The 14,816-nt window shown below is 34.1% G+C and overlaps 2 protein-coding genes across 2 annotated transcripts; one reads left to right on the top strand and one right to left on the bottom strand.

Moving 5' to 3' along the window:
• Positions 1-157: 157 nt before the first annotated feature.
• Positions 158-4,421, top strand: Peng (Pumilio and CPL domain-containing protein penguin). The gene is made up of 2 exons (XM_076422382.1): positions 158-1,811; positions 2,556-4,421. Exon 2 carries the CDS (start codon positions 2,566-2,568, stop codon positions 4,396-4,398), a length of 1,833 nt encoding a protein of 610 aa, XP_076278497.1. The 5' UTR covers positions 158-1,811; positions 2,556-2,565; the 3' UTR covers positions 4,399-4,421.
• Positions 4,422-4,467: 46 nt separating this feature from the next.
• LOC143208203 (proteasome adapter and scaffold protein ECM29) lies at positions 4,468-14,430 on the bottom strand. The gene is made up of 28 exons (XM_076422376.1): positions 14,017-14,430; positions 13,186-13,433; positions 12,992-13,110; positions 12,625-12,774; positions 12,265-12,543; positions 11,985-12,171; positions 11,780-11,865; positions 11,506-11,695; positions 11,287-11,432; positions 10,884-11,190; positions 10,621-10,807; positions 10,157-10,531; positions 9,913-10,085; positions 9,735-9,836; positions 9,437-9,643; positions 9,250-9,364; positions 8,988-9,171; positions 8,636-8,924; positions 8,321-8,554; positions 7,325-7,669; positions 7,077-7,233; positions 6,850-7,005; positions 6,645-6,776; positions 6,267-6,576; positions 5,995-6,178; positions 5,791-5,923; positions 5,511-5,720; positions 4,468-5,438 (listed from the first exon to the last, which is right to left on the bottom strand). The coding sequence occupies exons 1-28, from the start codon at positions 14,039-14,041 to the stop codon at positions 5,239-5,241; spliced, it is 5,430 nt and encodes a 1,809-aa protein (XP_076278491.1). The 5' UTR covers positions 14,042-14,430; the 3' UTR covers positions 4,468-5,238.
• Between the last annotated feature and the right edge of the window lie 386 nt (positions 14,431-14,816).

Genomic DNA, 14,816 nt, shown 5'->3' with positions numbered 1-14,816 from the left:
CGCTTCGTTTTTTCAATTTAATCACTCGTGTACGAACACTGTGTGTAACGAGCTTTCGTTCTTTTTAAATGAAAAAAGAAACGTTGTATCTGTTGAATTTAAGTCAATTTTTACAGTATGATTTGAAGAGAACAGTACAACAATAGTATTTATGGATCATGTAAAAAGTTTTGTAATTTTCATCTTGAGTTTTTTGATGCGTAACATATTATTGAATCAATGAAAAAATGGATGCATTTATATATTAGCTGCGAACCTCTGTTATTATTAGATAAGATTACAAAGACGATCTATCGAAATATAAACTAACAACACTTTGACCTGACTTCTACTGTACTGTAATTCCATCTTTAGGTTTCTAGATAATTCGGTAAATTTCTTTCAAGAGAAAGTTGTATGCGCAATTTTTTTCCGAATTTATTCATACAAATTGTGTGAAAGTAACTCTCTACGCATACGACACGTACTAAAATCGAAGCTAGCTACGAAACTACGTTTACTGTAAAAATGCATGTATGATTGGAAAGTATGTGTACATTGTAACATGTGAAATTATGTCTTATAAATAAATTGCTACAGTAATGTATAGCAAAATATGTTCGTCTTCTATATATTTTAATCATTCAAAAAAAGAAATAATCTTCAAATGAAATGTTTAGATTGTATCTCCACAAAATACTCGCGATCAGTAAATTCGTACTTTTCTACCAAAATTTAATTCGCTTATACTCATGACGAAATGCATACGAAATGTACGATAATAATTTGATTGTACAATGGGGTCAGTATGCATGCTATTGTATATTGTTCAGTATTGCCGTATAAGAGAATTCGAAGTGCGTTTACGACTGGACATACGAGTTTTATTTAACCCTTGTGTAGTCAACCGGGTACCCATTTACTGTATTTCTTTCAACAATTAATGTTAATGTTCCTCTAAAAAATATTACAAAATTTCTCTGAATGTCAGTTCTTTACTCGCTACTATATTTATTTACAGTTTTATAATGAGAATTTGTGCAAACATATTAAATACAAAAAGGTTTTAAATAATCTATACATTTTGGTTGACTACACAAGGGTTAAATACATCGCTGCTCCTTCTCTTGTTCACGATTCGAGCACAGCGCGACAGTAACAGTAGAATCGGCTGGGTAAATATAGAATCCGGAATCAGTGTTCCGATTCGAATGTTTCAATGCCGTGTACCACTGATAACCACTGGTTATCACTGGTTATATGTTATATGCTGTACCTGACTTCACTGTACCACAGTCAGTGATGTCAGACGGGTCACCTTTTCTCGCGCATGCGCGTCCAAAACAGTAACGTATCTATAATGAGGCGATGATGTAGCAGAGCCCTGAGGCAGCTATATCGGCGGGAATGTACCGAAACAATCTGTTCCGGACAAAAAGACTCCAGGACGTGTCCTACGAGTTACAAAATATACAGAAGTACACTTGTCATACATTCGTTTTTCATAATCAAATCATATCAATTTCTTAAAATTCTGCGGGACACTCAAGGTGCCACATTTTCTCGAGACTCGTACTTTACTGAGGCTAAAATCGTCGCGCATGCGCGAGAAAAGGTGACCCGTCTGACATCACTGACCACAGTGCGGCTGAGTTGGGCTGAGTGCGGCGTGCAACAACGTGCGTTTTGTATACACGTGTAACAGCGAACAGTAGTTACTAATACTGAATTATAAATAAAACAATTTCATTGAACTCGATTTAATTTAAAATATACTTATATAAGTGCGCACAAGTCGAAAACATTTAGTGAACCGCTAAAATAATCTTCAGGTTAGTTGTTAGTTGTAATCTTTTGTTGGTTATGTTGATCCATTCATGTCAACAATATTCCCGTAATTAGTACATTTTACAGGTTTTGCACTCGAAATTCGCCCTTTTGCAAGTCAAATTCACCCTTTTGCAAATGAAGAATTTTCATGTAAATGAATAGTTGAGAAATTCAAAATTTTATTTATTGCAAAGATATACATCAAACACTTATTTAAAAGTAATTACTATGTAGACAGTGGATTTTATGCATTTATGACAAATATGAGTAGGTGTAATTTAAGACAGTAAAAATATTAGACGAATATAAAAATACTATTATATTATTTTCAACCTATTAAACATATTAGGATAGAAAATAAATTTCTATTTCACTCTAGTTTGTTGTAATTCAGGTAGAACATTTTTATTTTGTATAAAGATCCGCTGTCTAGTAATTACCAATTCATTAACTCTCAGTTGTATGAAAACTGTGTGATTAATAAATTTTTTAAATGAAGGTAAATACACATGTATTTATTGTTCACGTGTGTCTAAATAAACATATAATTTAATCTGTACAAATAAATAATTAATTTTAAATATTCCTAATGGATGAAATTGAGTTGCAAAAGGTTGAATTTAATTTGTAAAAGGTTGAACTTTTTTTTGATTTACGAAAGGATGATTTTGGCTATTTTTAAAAGAGCAGAAAGAAGAACGATCTTGTTTTTACACATTATATCACGTATTTTCACTTTTTCACAGGTGTTGCAAAATGGCAACAAAAAATGCAAAACGAAAATCGCATGCTGTCACCGACGATATCGTAAGTAATGAGAGTAATATTTCTAATGATGATAAGTCTAAATCGAAAAAAGAGAAAAGAGGAATGTATGAGAAACCCTTGAAAAATGGTAACCGTAAATATGGAGCAATGGGTGAGAAGGGAAAGCATGAAATAAATAAAAATCCAGAGCAAACGGAGAAACCCAATTGGGTGGAATTTAAAAAGCAGAAGAAAGAATTAAAGGAGAAGTACAAAGCGAAGAAACTGAACGATATCTATGAAATTGCAATTAGAGCTAAAAAGATTGGAGAGAAGTTGCGTAGGTCAGATTGCAAGGCGTTGGAACGTAAAAAGTTGACGTTACAAATCCACGACTTGCTGAAGTCTCATTATAATAAAGTAATGCTCACACACGATTTGTCTCGTATTATTCAATGGATGATCAAATACAGCAATCAGAAGATCCAAAGAGAAATTTACGCCGAATTAAAACCTTCCATTGTAGAAATGATTTCATCAAAGTATGCAAAGAACTGTGTGAAAAGTATATTGAAATACGGACCATTGGACTTGAAACACGAGGTCATTTCTACTTGTTACGGTAACGTTGTGAAATTCATGAGTCACTCGGTGTCTGCTCCCTTGATAGAACTTATGTACACAAAGTATATAAAGAATGCGGAGAAGAGATATTTCAAACAGGAATTTTATGGTGATATGTACAAACAAGCTAAAGACAATGAAATTAAATCTTTGTCCGATGTGTACAAGTCTGCGGAAAATATGAAATCAGCAACATTAACTGCTGTAAAAGGAAATCTAGCGAGGATATTGAACAAAAAGCTTTTGCACTATACGCTTGTACAGACCATCCTTCTAGAATACTTACACGAGTGTTCAACCGAAGACAGATCGGAAATGATAGTCACGTTAAAAGATTCTATAGTAGAATTATCTCAGACCAAACCTGGTTCAAAAATTGTTGTACTGTGCATATGGCATGGCACTAACAAAGACAGAAAGTTGATTATGAAAGGTCTTAAGGAAAATGTAAAGACCGTCTCAATGTCCGAGCACGGATATTTAATATTACTAGCTCTGTTCGATACAGTAGACGATACTGTACTTGTAAAGAAGATTATACTATCGGAAATTCAGAAAGATCTGACAGACATGATACAAAACGAACATGGAAAGCATGTGATTTTGTATTTAGTAGCCAGAAGAAGTCCTCGTTACTTTCATCCTAATATAATCTCGTATTTGGAGCAAGGAGATCAAAACGAAGCAAGTAAAAAGTTGCCGGATGTTCGAGAGAAAGAGCTTTGTGTTTGCGTTTCTGATTTGCTACTCGACGCTGTAACAAAAGACGTTACGACATGGTTGTCTAACAGTTCTATGGCAATGGTAACGTTGGCAGTTCTAAATGCAGGTGTTGGAGAAAAATTAAAGGAAGCTTTTGAGTCCATCGCTAAATACATTACAGACCCTGATACAAAAATTAAAGAAGGGGACACTGAACATAAGGCTGTTGAACATTCAGGTTTGCATATGATGTTGAAGAAACTTATACAAAACGATTCAAAATTACGAGAAAAGAACGGAGCTACTTTTGGAGAAGTATTAGTTAACCATCTAGAAATAAATGTCATAGAGGAATGGATAGAATTTAATAGAGGTTGCTTCCTACTAGTATTCTTGTTAGAAAACGAAATAGAATTAACAGTGGATGCTCTACGTTCTAAATTGAGTCCGATAAAGACAGCTCTGAAATCGAAAACGAGTCCAGGAGCGAAAATTTTATTTAAAAAGTTGAATTAAACGTTTACCATAAGAATTGTGAATTCTACAAGATGCTTGTTTTAGAAGCAGTTGTAAAAATGTGAGACATATAAATCATTTGCTGCAGTTTTATTGGCAATATAAATACTTACAATTTTTATTCAGTCAAATTCCACAATCGTTCGGATTTAGCATTCAATTTTTTCATTTGTGACACACGTAAGTGACTGCTTATGTAAAAACGATAATACATAATTCGAATTTTTATCTGTATATTGCATATTACTTACCTACAAGTATGCGAAAATATACTTGAAAAAGAAAATGTGTTCTACATAGAAGTTTTATCGATTCAGATAGGTTTCTATAACGTTATTAAAGGTGAAAATGCTCATGAACTTCGTAATCTGTGTAATATATTATTCGTACAGAACTTATAGGACGACAAATATATTTATAAATATACATTTTCCTATCTTTTTACAATCGTGTGTAAAAACATAGGAAACCATAAAAAATATCAGTACTAAAGTTAGATTTAACCCTGCTGCGATTCTTAATTGAACTGTGAATGTAAAGTATTCTTCGGAAAGGAGAGCATGTGAAAAATAATTGCACGACCATAATAATGTTAACTATATGAAAGTGTGTGAATAAGTTGAGGAAAACCTAAAGAACACAGCAGGGTTAAATTATGCACTATTAAAAACGATTGTTATTGTTATACATACGAGCCACGATTATAATGAAGTACTATTAAACGAACTTTTGCAAATATTACGCCTTTTTTTATCACCAATATTTTGCAGTTATTTAAATCGGAGTCGTAAATTGCCAACAACATCTAGATTAGATAGTACTTCAAATTTAATTTAATTCTCACAGTTTAAATGTTTGCTTGATATTCATAAGCCTGGTTAAAATCTCCGGTTCATTATCTTTCGCTAATTGGGGCAGAAACTCTTTGAGTACTGCAATCGTTTTATGAAAATGTTCAATATTTTTAGTGTCGCGCAACTTTGTACCAAGGGATAAAGCTATATCCAAAGATTCACTCCTAATCCTAGTGTACGAAATACCTGTAAAAAAAGAACATTTATTTTATTCACATATTCCGCTATGTAGAAGATGATCCTTATCACACCACTTACCTATACTGTATCCTAGTATTTTATTCAACTTATCGCAAATCTCGTGCAACATTTCTTTATCTTTCATTGATAATTCCGCGCTGTCCAATTTGAGCAAGGCAAGTTTAGTCACAAATAACGTAAGCGATGTCAACATTGACACCTGTATAATTGTCGATTGCGTGGGAAATACTTTTTCAAAACGGGTGACGATTTCTATGCAATATTTGTCTAAACAGATAGAAATTAAATGTAGAAAAATAGAAAGTTCGTGTATCGAGAGTCCAATTGATGTGCTTACCTTGAGTTTCCTTGCAAGTCGGCCATGCTTTTCCAAGTGCTCCGTAAACAGTTTCATGTAACTTCAGAATATCCTCGTTTCTTTTTGTCCTTTCATCGGAGAGCAGAGTTTCGTTGTCACTCTTATTCTGCACCTATGGCCGACAATATTGAGATTAAAGATAATAAATATTATGTAATATCCATTAAAATATTTTGTATTTACCAATCTCCAAATTTCTTCAAAAATGTTGCTTATCTCTTGGAATTTATCGATATCTAGCTCATGTAGAACAGTACCGAAGGCTTGTAGAGCATGTCGTCGATATACAAAAGCTTCCTTTTTACTTTCTCTGTGCAACGTTTCGACTATAACCGCACACATATCAGGGTCTTCTTTGAGAGCTTGCCTATAATTACAAACACAACAATGCAACGTTATCTCATTAATGTTATCTTATTTGTCGTTTAAATAGAAAACATGTTTCTAATCCGTACTTGCTGTTACACGACAGCGTAGCCAAAGCATTCAACACCCTTTCTTTTCCATCCCAAGTTCTTCCACGTAGACCATCTGTTAAAACCTTTAACAAAGTATTGCGAACAGTGGGATCGAGACGGTTTCCCAATTTCTGAGCCAAAGTGTCAACCGCATTGGCAGCTTGTGCTTTTGCAGTCCACGATTGTGACTCAAGAGACGACTGTAAAAGTTCAGTTATTGTTTCCAAGTTTTGCATAATTCCGGCTTCGGTTCCGGGAGTTATCTCGTTCCATAGGTCGGTCCACAAATTGACCATATTTTCATTCTCTGATAAGATAACGATCCATAAATATCGGAAAACATTTACAGATTTAATTGTTAGACCAACTACAAACCTTGCGTCTTCTGCATGTGCATCGCGAAGAAGGTAAGTGGCATAACGATATTCGAATATTTCTTCAGGACATCTTGATTATAATTATTTATAGCCTGCAGTGTTTGTCCAACCGATATTTTGGTCGAGTCATCTGAAATTAATTATGCAATTGTTTTCTTCTCTGTAATTCAACAAATACGTTTTGAGAACTGGTTTCTACGTACCTTTTTCTATATACCATGTGTAGAGTGTTTTGAATAATTTGTCGAGACTAGATTCTTTTACTGATACCACTATGTGACCGATAGCAATTGCATTATTCTTTCTTACGATCGAATTACGATCCGATAGACCGTTCAGCAGTGCAGACAAAACTTTACCTGTGTAATAAGTATTTATATTACATTAAGTCACCGGAGTGATAATAATGTATCTGTGATTTTCTAATTACCGGCGTAAGGTTGCAGTTCCATCTTATGATAAGTACACAAAAGAATTATAAAATGCGAACAAGCTATTTTTGTTCCAAATCCTACGCTAGACTTCATTAAATCTACTACTTTCGATATTAATGCTTTCAAAATCTCCGCGTCAACGTACTGTACACACTAGATCCAAATAAATAAAAAGCATTATTAATAGTGTAAATATATGTATATATTATACGCGAATCTCTTGCTGTAAAAACGAAAAACTTACTTTTGTTAATGTATCGGTAGCAGAGTGCCCTTTAGCAGCGCTAGCTCTAATACTATCGATAGTCTCTTGTGTTTCCGATGACGATCCATGTCTGATACTCAAGTAGGACAAACTTGGATTCTCTGATTCCCCAATGGAAGATAGAATAGCAGGAATCAAAGTAACCAGAGACGGTTTAAGCAACGGGCCAGCTTTTGTTACTAATTGCGACACTGTGTGTAAAGATACCGATCTTACGGTGTCCAGAACATTAGTTATTCCTATGTCCAACAATACAGGTAGTATCGCTTGTATCGTTTCTTCTCCTTCTTTACCGTTAGTGGAATCGCAATAACGGATACAGATCTGTAGTTGTAATTCGAACGGAGTTATGAAAAACAAGAACAACGGAGAGTCTTGATATATTCGAGAATTGCTAATATTTTAATACATTGTTGATCGTGAACCGTGAACAACATGCTGACATTGTTAATTTTACACAGAGGCTATCTCATGTCATCGGCTGTTATTTCGTAACTGAATGTGGAAGTAAAACAATCTAAATAAACTTCAATAAACTTTATTTATACATAATGAATAGACAGCGGATTTTATGCATTTATGACAAAAATGAGTAGGTATAATTTAAAACAGTAAAAATATTAGAAGAATTAAAAAATGCTGTTATATAATTTTCAACCTATTAAACATATTAAGAAAGAAAATAAACTTCTATTCACTCCAGTTTGTTGCAAATCAGATAGAAAGTTCTTATTTTGCATAAAGATCCGATGTCTAATAATGAATTAAAAATGAAACTTTGAATATATCTTTTATAGAACTTTTAATATTTCCTTTCGGTGTGACAAACTGTATAGTAATCACCAAATGAACAAAGGTTTTGAAATATTCTATTTTGCCGTAGCTTTCATAAATTGAAATTGATAATGCAAGTGCAAACACGAGTTAACTCGTGACCGGTCAACAATGTGTTAAAATATGAAACGCAAAACTTACCTTGCTGAATATTTTAGTCGTGCTCGTAGCTGCTAACCTGGTGCCCTCATGAATGTCATCCATTACGCGAAACAGTTTCTTCCACAAATCAGGCGCGCATTCCGCAACATTGAAACGAACATTCGCTCTTAACAGATCTGCAAGCGCATTGCAACTACTAATACGCACTCTCCATTCGTGATGTGTTAAATTATCAGTTATATCTTTCAATATTTCATTATGATACTGTTCGATCTATCAAGGCACGAAAAATTATTGTAAATGATTTCTTGCACAGATGAGAAAATTGAGAATCATCTAACGACAGGTACTCACAGCCTTGTTTGTCGAAGGAACAATTATACGCCAAATGTTAGACATACTCTGCTGTATTTTCGGTGTCGGGTCAAACTGATATCTATACAAGCGTGGTATTATGCTTGGTAAATACTTGTTCAATTCTTCACTGCCCATTTTAGCAATAGCTGCAAATCCAAATGCAGCGCCTTTTTTCGAATTCCACACAGCATTGTGATTCGCCAGATGCATAAAATAATATATTAAATCCGGTTTCTGTAGTTCCGTGGCTAGGGAACAAATTTCTTTGTATGTCGATAGGTTTCCGCTGCGAAACAAATGCTTTTAATATAAATATCGATTCAAAGTACAAGGTGCGAAGCTATTATACCTCGTAGGTGATTTTCCTAGTTGACCTTCCTCAAATAATTTTGTATCAGCGGTAACTTGTTTTACAGCCTTACGACCACGTATAAATTGATCTAGTATGTTAGAAACTAATACTTCTTTCTCCTCCTTCGAGCTGTTAATATGTATCAGACTGAGTGCTTTCGCTGCAATGTCTTGCACGATATCTGCAATTAGAATAACCGAATACTTCAGATAAATTCTTTAATTATTTTCTGAGAATTATAGAGTTTGGTAGCACTTACTGCTATCATCTGATAGGAAATCTATGAATGCATGGTGCAGCAATGAAAACCGTTCTTTGATACATTCCTCGTGAATGTTATATTTCAATAGTGCTAGTAGCCACACGCAGACCGCCTTACAAAAAATGGTAAGAGTAAAGAAAATGAAGAAACCATTGCTTTACGTTAGAAATTAGCAAATTAATACCTGTCTTAAGTTAGGATGCGGCTCTCTATGTATTTTAAGCAATTCGTCGACCGTGTGCATCAGCAATTCCGTACTGGTATTGCTGAGAGGTATTTTATGTTCACTCGGCAGTGTTTCCCAAGCGTTTCGTGTCTGTACGTGTGCTTGCCCTTGGACACAACACACTAAAGCTTCTCCCAAAGTTAAATGAACTTCAACATCTTTTGTCTATAAAATTTGAAAAGATATGCGTATAATTTCTGTCACTGACCTAATATTTTTATGACCACGCGAGTGTTAATACATATCATGTAATTACCTCCTTGACCGTAGTAATTATTTTGGTCACTACATCCGCGGTATACGGAAAATTTTCCCCTAGACACAAGTACCCTAAGGAAATCGCAGCCTTCTCTTTAATCTATACGAATGAAAAACAGAATGCGTTGTTAGAACAAAATAGTTGTTAGATTTTCTTTAGAAAGTAATCTAGAAACCTTGGTATTCAGTTTCGCGTCAGTCTGTACAGAAAATAGCGTTTCTACAATCGTTTTCTTATTTGGTTCATCGCCAGCATCAGGTAATGGCAAGCTATATGTTTTTCCCAGGATACCAATACTTTCTATTGCAACCTCCATTAAAAGTCGTGAATTGTCGTGAAGAAGTATGCCTGAAAGAACATTTTTGATATAAAGCTGGAGATGTTTTCATGGATTCGTATATCGATGGTGACGAACGTACATGTGAATTTTACAATATTAGTATACAAATCTATATTGAACGAGTCCATGGAATTTTTACGAGAAAATAATCTTCGTTCCATCATATATGTGAAGGCCAATATTGCTCCGTGCAGTTCCTCGATATTCTTTTTCTGTTTCTTTTCATATTCGTTCGTTACGGTTGTAAGTTGACGCACTTCGGCCCAGAAAGCAGAATCAACTAACGGAGCAGTTATCGCACCATAAATTTGGGCAGCTAATTGCCGTATGTCTGGCTTAGTAGACTTAAGTAAACCCTGAAGCCATTTTTCTTGAGTTTCTTTCTCATACAGTTTTGTTAGATACTGTGGAACAGAACCAACTACTTCTAATAAAGCTTGTAGGGAACATTGATCTGTATTAGATAAAACGTAACGTTTAGTATCGTAAACCATACATCAAACATACTAATGTCTAACGCATAATCGTAATCGTTACTTTTACCTGCAGAAACATGACTAAGAATTAGAATCATGTCGAGATAGTTATTTAATATCTCAGGCTGTTGTCTGTACAGATTTTCCAGGTAACGTGCAATCAATGGTGTACTTTCGCAAGGATGTTGCAATGATTCGTGGCTTGTAACTACATTAGCACTTCTCGCTAAACAAATGCGAAGATAGGAAATTATCTGTAAGAATAAAATTCATTAGTTACATAAGATATTTCGTCAGGCCTAATACATTCCTTTATTTCAAATCAATTACCTGTGAGAATACGGTCACGCTGAATGGAAGTACTTTACTTTCTATATTAATTTTCCCGGTGTTAGAAGTAGGCATTCTGGTCTGCATCTTCGAGTATATGTAAATTACCAATTTTTGAAAATCTGGTAGCACAACTTGACTGTTCTCTTGCGCGTCACTCTCGTTTCTTTGAACACTGCCGTAAAGAATCCTTACGGCTTCTGAACTGATCTCATCTTTGCTATCTCCAGATGACAGTAACAAAAGATAACGAGACGGTACATCATCCGGTGGGAATACATTAGCAGCGTAATGCATGGCCACAAATCTGTAGTAAAAAAAAATGTATTAACAAAAATAAGTAAAAGTATTGCACAGTATATTATATAAATATATTAATATAGATGGTCGTGTAGACACTTGCCTAACATTAGACTCGGGTGATTCGATGTAGGGGGACAATAAATCATTCATCGAAGCTATATTAGTTTCGTTTTCCTTTTTAAGCGCAAATGCAGATGTTACAGCAATTAAAGCGTCGCGCACAGCCCTTTGCAAATCGCCTTCCGTCTTAAAGATCATAAAAAAATGTGTGAGACATAATGTGAACATATATCAATGCAATTATTACTAATTTACTTACAGACACAAGCGCGTCAAATAAATTCTTTAGCGTATTTAGATTCATTCGAAGCAATCGTGGAACCCTCTGTCCCAACTGTCCAATAATGGTGTACGCCATTATTTTGTGACTGTCTTCAAATTCAGAGATTAATTGCATCATTCCGTTTAGAATGAGACTATCTACACAAGCCAAGGGTGCAAGACTACACCTTAAAGTGATGCAGAAAATATATAATCAATGTTTATACGAATAATAATTTAAAAACAACATAATTAGAACATATTAAGCTTACTGTTGAACAATATTTAATGTGAACTGCAACGCCATTGATTTCAACTTGGGATTTGTGTTCTTTCCATAAAGAGAGTCGAAAACTACCTGTAAGTTAAATTATATGTCATATATTATATATTAGATTGGAGGGAAAGTTCTGTCGTATTTTCTTTAGAATCTTTACAAGAACTTTCCTTCCAACCTAACAGAATTATAAAACATACCTCGATGCATGGCGTTATGATGAAATCAACTTTGGTTATACGACACAGATAATGCAACAATTTCAATCGAATTCGGGTACTAGCAGGCAGTCGCTTCATCTCTAGCTTAACTTCTTTCAAAGGGTTAGTACCCAAAAACAGCGTGTACAGCGGAGTAGCTAACTGCTTCGATGACCAGTTCAATGTACTGAATATTTACAAAAACAATTTAAAAAAGTATTGAACATACTCCATGTTAACATTTCTCATGAATTACATCTATATACGTGATTAAACTCACTTAACAATTTTCTTCAATTCCAAATCTGCCATGTTAGCAACGTTGAATCTAGTGTCTGCAGCAGCTACTATTAAATGTATAAGGATGTCAGAGTCAGGGAAAAATCCTCCAGCCAAGAATTTTACAATTCCAAGCTTCGTTTGTTCAAGCTGTTCAGCTGTTGGCGGTTTCTCTCCGATTACTCGTTTAAAGGCATATTCGCTTAATCCAGGTGGCACAGGAAACTGTGACCAATCTATTGCTTGACCTGGTTGTTGAGTCTCTGTTTGCCCCACAGATCTAGGATAATCATTTTCTATTAGAGTTTAATTAATTGCTATTAACAAGCTTGAAATGTAAGGATATAATAAATATTCTTACCCATACGGTAACAACAGTACATCAAGCATAAAGTTGATTAACTGTTTCGCTACATAAGGTTTGTCTTGCAGGCCAAGAAGGGATGCCCGTTTATCTGGATCCATAGGGATATCGATATGACCCAACACCGGCATTATTATCAGTAACAAACTGAAACATTTTTGCAGATACTTTCAATTGTGTAGATCGTTCTAGTTGCGTATACTACTCGCTCGTAGAAAGAAAACTGCGTAGTGACGATTACCATTTCCTTTAAGCGTAAACAAAATGCAACGAACAAGGTTCACGTAAAGAACTCTAGTCTGAAGAAATTTTATTGGAAACGCGACGAGCGAGAGCCTACCGTAGCAATAGACTATAAACAAACCTATCTTGATGAGACAAAGGTTTTCCTTCTATAGCGTTCAACACGCTCGGAACTAAGTTGGCTTGTCTTTCCATTTCCATCCTAGGATATCCTAATTTTATGTATATAATGGTAAAATTCTACAAACACATAAAAATTGATTCTCATCTTGTAAAAATGTTAGTAGTACTGAGTACATTTCGAAGATAACATACAATGACAAATGAACTAGCAGCTGGATCTTGATATTGCAATAATAGAGCCTCGACTGGCAGCTGAACTTGCGGTCTACTTTTTATTCTTTTATTTATGTGAACTAATAACTCCATCACTTTTTTCCTAACTCCTTCCTGCGAGCTGGATAACTTCAGCAAAACTGGAGGCAAAAACTTGCATACTGCTGTTTGCAATTGCTCGTCGGTGTCTGCGGATGCCAATCGGATAAACACTCGTTCCAATAGAACTACAATGGAGCAAATCGTACATAAATTAATTCTAATCTAAGAATAATATCTGCATTATCAAAAAATAGAAAAAGTTGATTTAAAGAAATGGATTGAAAACCTTCAAGTTTGATCTTTGATATTGTGCGATGAACAGACATTGTATTAATAATTTATAATAACTGAACTACACACACACTATATTACACGATAGAGAAAAGTAATTGATAAAAGATTAACTGTTATTATGGAATAAATGATAGGAAAGAGTAACAGTGTCGTACGGTATTACTCGATTGACAAATACAAATATGCAGAGAAAATCATACTAAGAGGTATGTTGAACCGTAAAATCAATTGAAGAGTAAAAATTTGAATGTGAATTATTGTAAAGAAAATGAAACAATTTAAAGTTGCCTTCTGCAACACGGCATGACAACTGACTTTCTTTCACAAGCAATTATATTTTTGATATTATCGTAATCGTAACCAATTTCGATTTGATTAAATACCTCATAGTATACTTGATAGTATTAAGCATGGTTCGATTCGAAAAAAACATTTCCACATAAAATAATTTTCAGTTTATTCGGGATTACTTACTAAGCTCGTCCGTAGCAGCTGCCATTTTGAAATAATGTGCGCAAGAGAAAGCGAATGACAGTGATTAATAAAGAAATATCACCAGTTTTTAATTCATTGTTTTGCATAAAGCAATTTCGAACTGGAAAATTATTAACGCACTGTATTCCTTTCTATAATTTCACCTGTTTCACTGTATCAACGATAATGTTCGATTTTCAAGATTTATCTTCGTAACATTGGGAACACTTATGGCATACTTTAGTAAATAGAATCAAATTTCTCTCTCTCTCTCTCGCTTCATTTATTATTAAAATATTATTCAATTGTATTTATATTTTTAATCGAAATATCACAAGGAACCATAATCGATTACACAATCATAGATCAAAATACTGTGCATTGGAAAATTATAACCTATTGCAAACGTAAATACTTGTATATATATAGCACATATCTCGACTCTTGTATACAAAAGTATCGATTAAAAGTAATGTAGTATCGCATCATCGCTATTTCATAATAAAAGTAATATTATTTCGTTTTTACTAACAACTTTCAAGATTTAAAAGTAAAGTGACCTATATAAATATTTACATTATTTACTACTTGGAAAAATGGGAAAACTCTTTTTTTCCCTAGATCTCCCTCGTAAAAAAATAAAAGCATACGCGTTTGCTTCAATAAATTTATAAAAACAAAATACGAAGTCATTGTTTTTGAAAACAAAATCTTTGATGAAACACATGAATACACAGCACGTGCAAATGTATATCGATACATAATCGTACTATTTAAAATAATAAAAAAAAAAGAACTGT

Source organism: Lasioglossum baleicum, chromosome 4, assembly GCF_051020765.1.
Source record: "Lasioglossum baleicum chromosome 4, iyLasBale1, whole genome shotgun sequence".
NCBI lineage: Eukaryota > Metazoa > Arthropoda > Insecta > Hymenoptera > Halictidae > Lasioglossum > Lasioglossum baleicum.
Note: the sequence above shows the minus strand (reverse complement) of the source record. Positions and strands in the feature narration are given on the sequence as shown.

Excerpts from the sequence above, each read along its gene's own strand:
- Peng (XM_076422382.1), top strand. The coding sequence starts at position 2,566 with ATGGCAACAAAAAATGCAAAACGAAAATCGCATGCTGTCACCGACGAT.
- LOC143208203 (XM_076422376.1), bottom strand. The coding sequence starts at position 14,041 with ATGGCAGCTGCTACGGACGAGCTTA. Across the intron at positions 6,777-6,849 it reads CACATGGTATATAGAAAAAG|ATGACTCGACCAAAATATCG; the intron begins GTACGTAGAAAC and ends AATTAATTTCAG. Across the intron at positions 5,924-5,994 it reads TTGAAGAAATTTGGAGATTG|GTGCAGAATAAGAGTGACAA; the intron begins GTAAATACAAAA and ends TGTCGGCCATAG.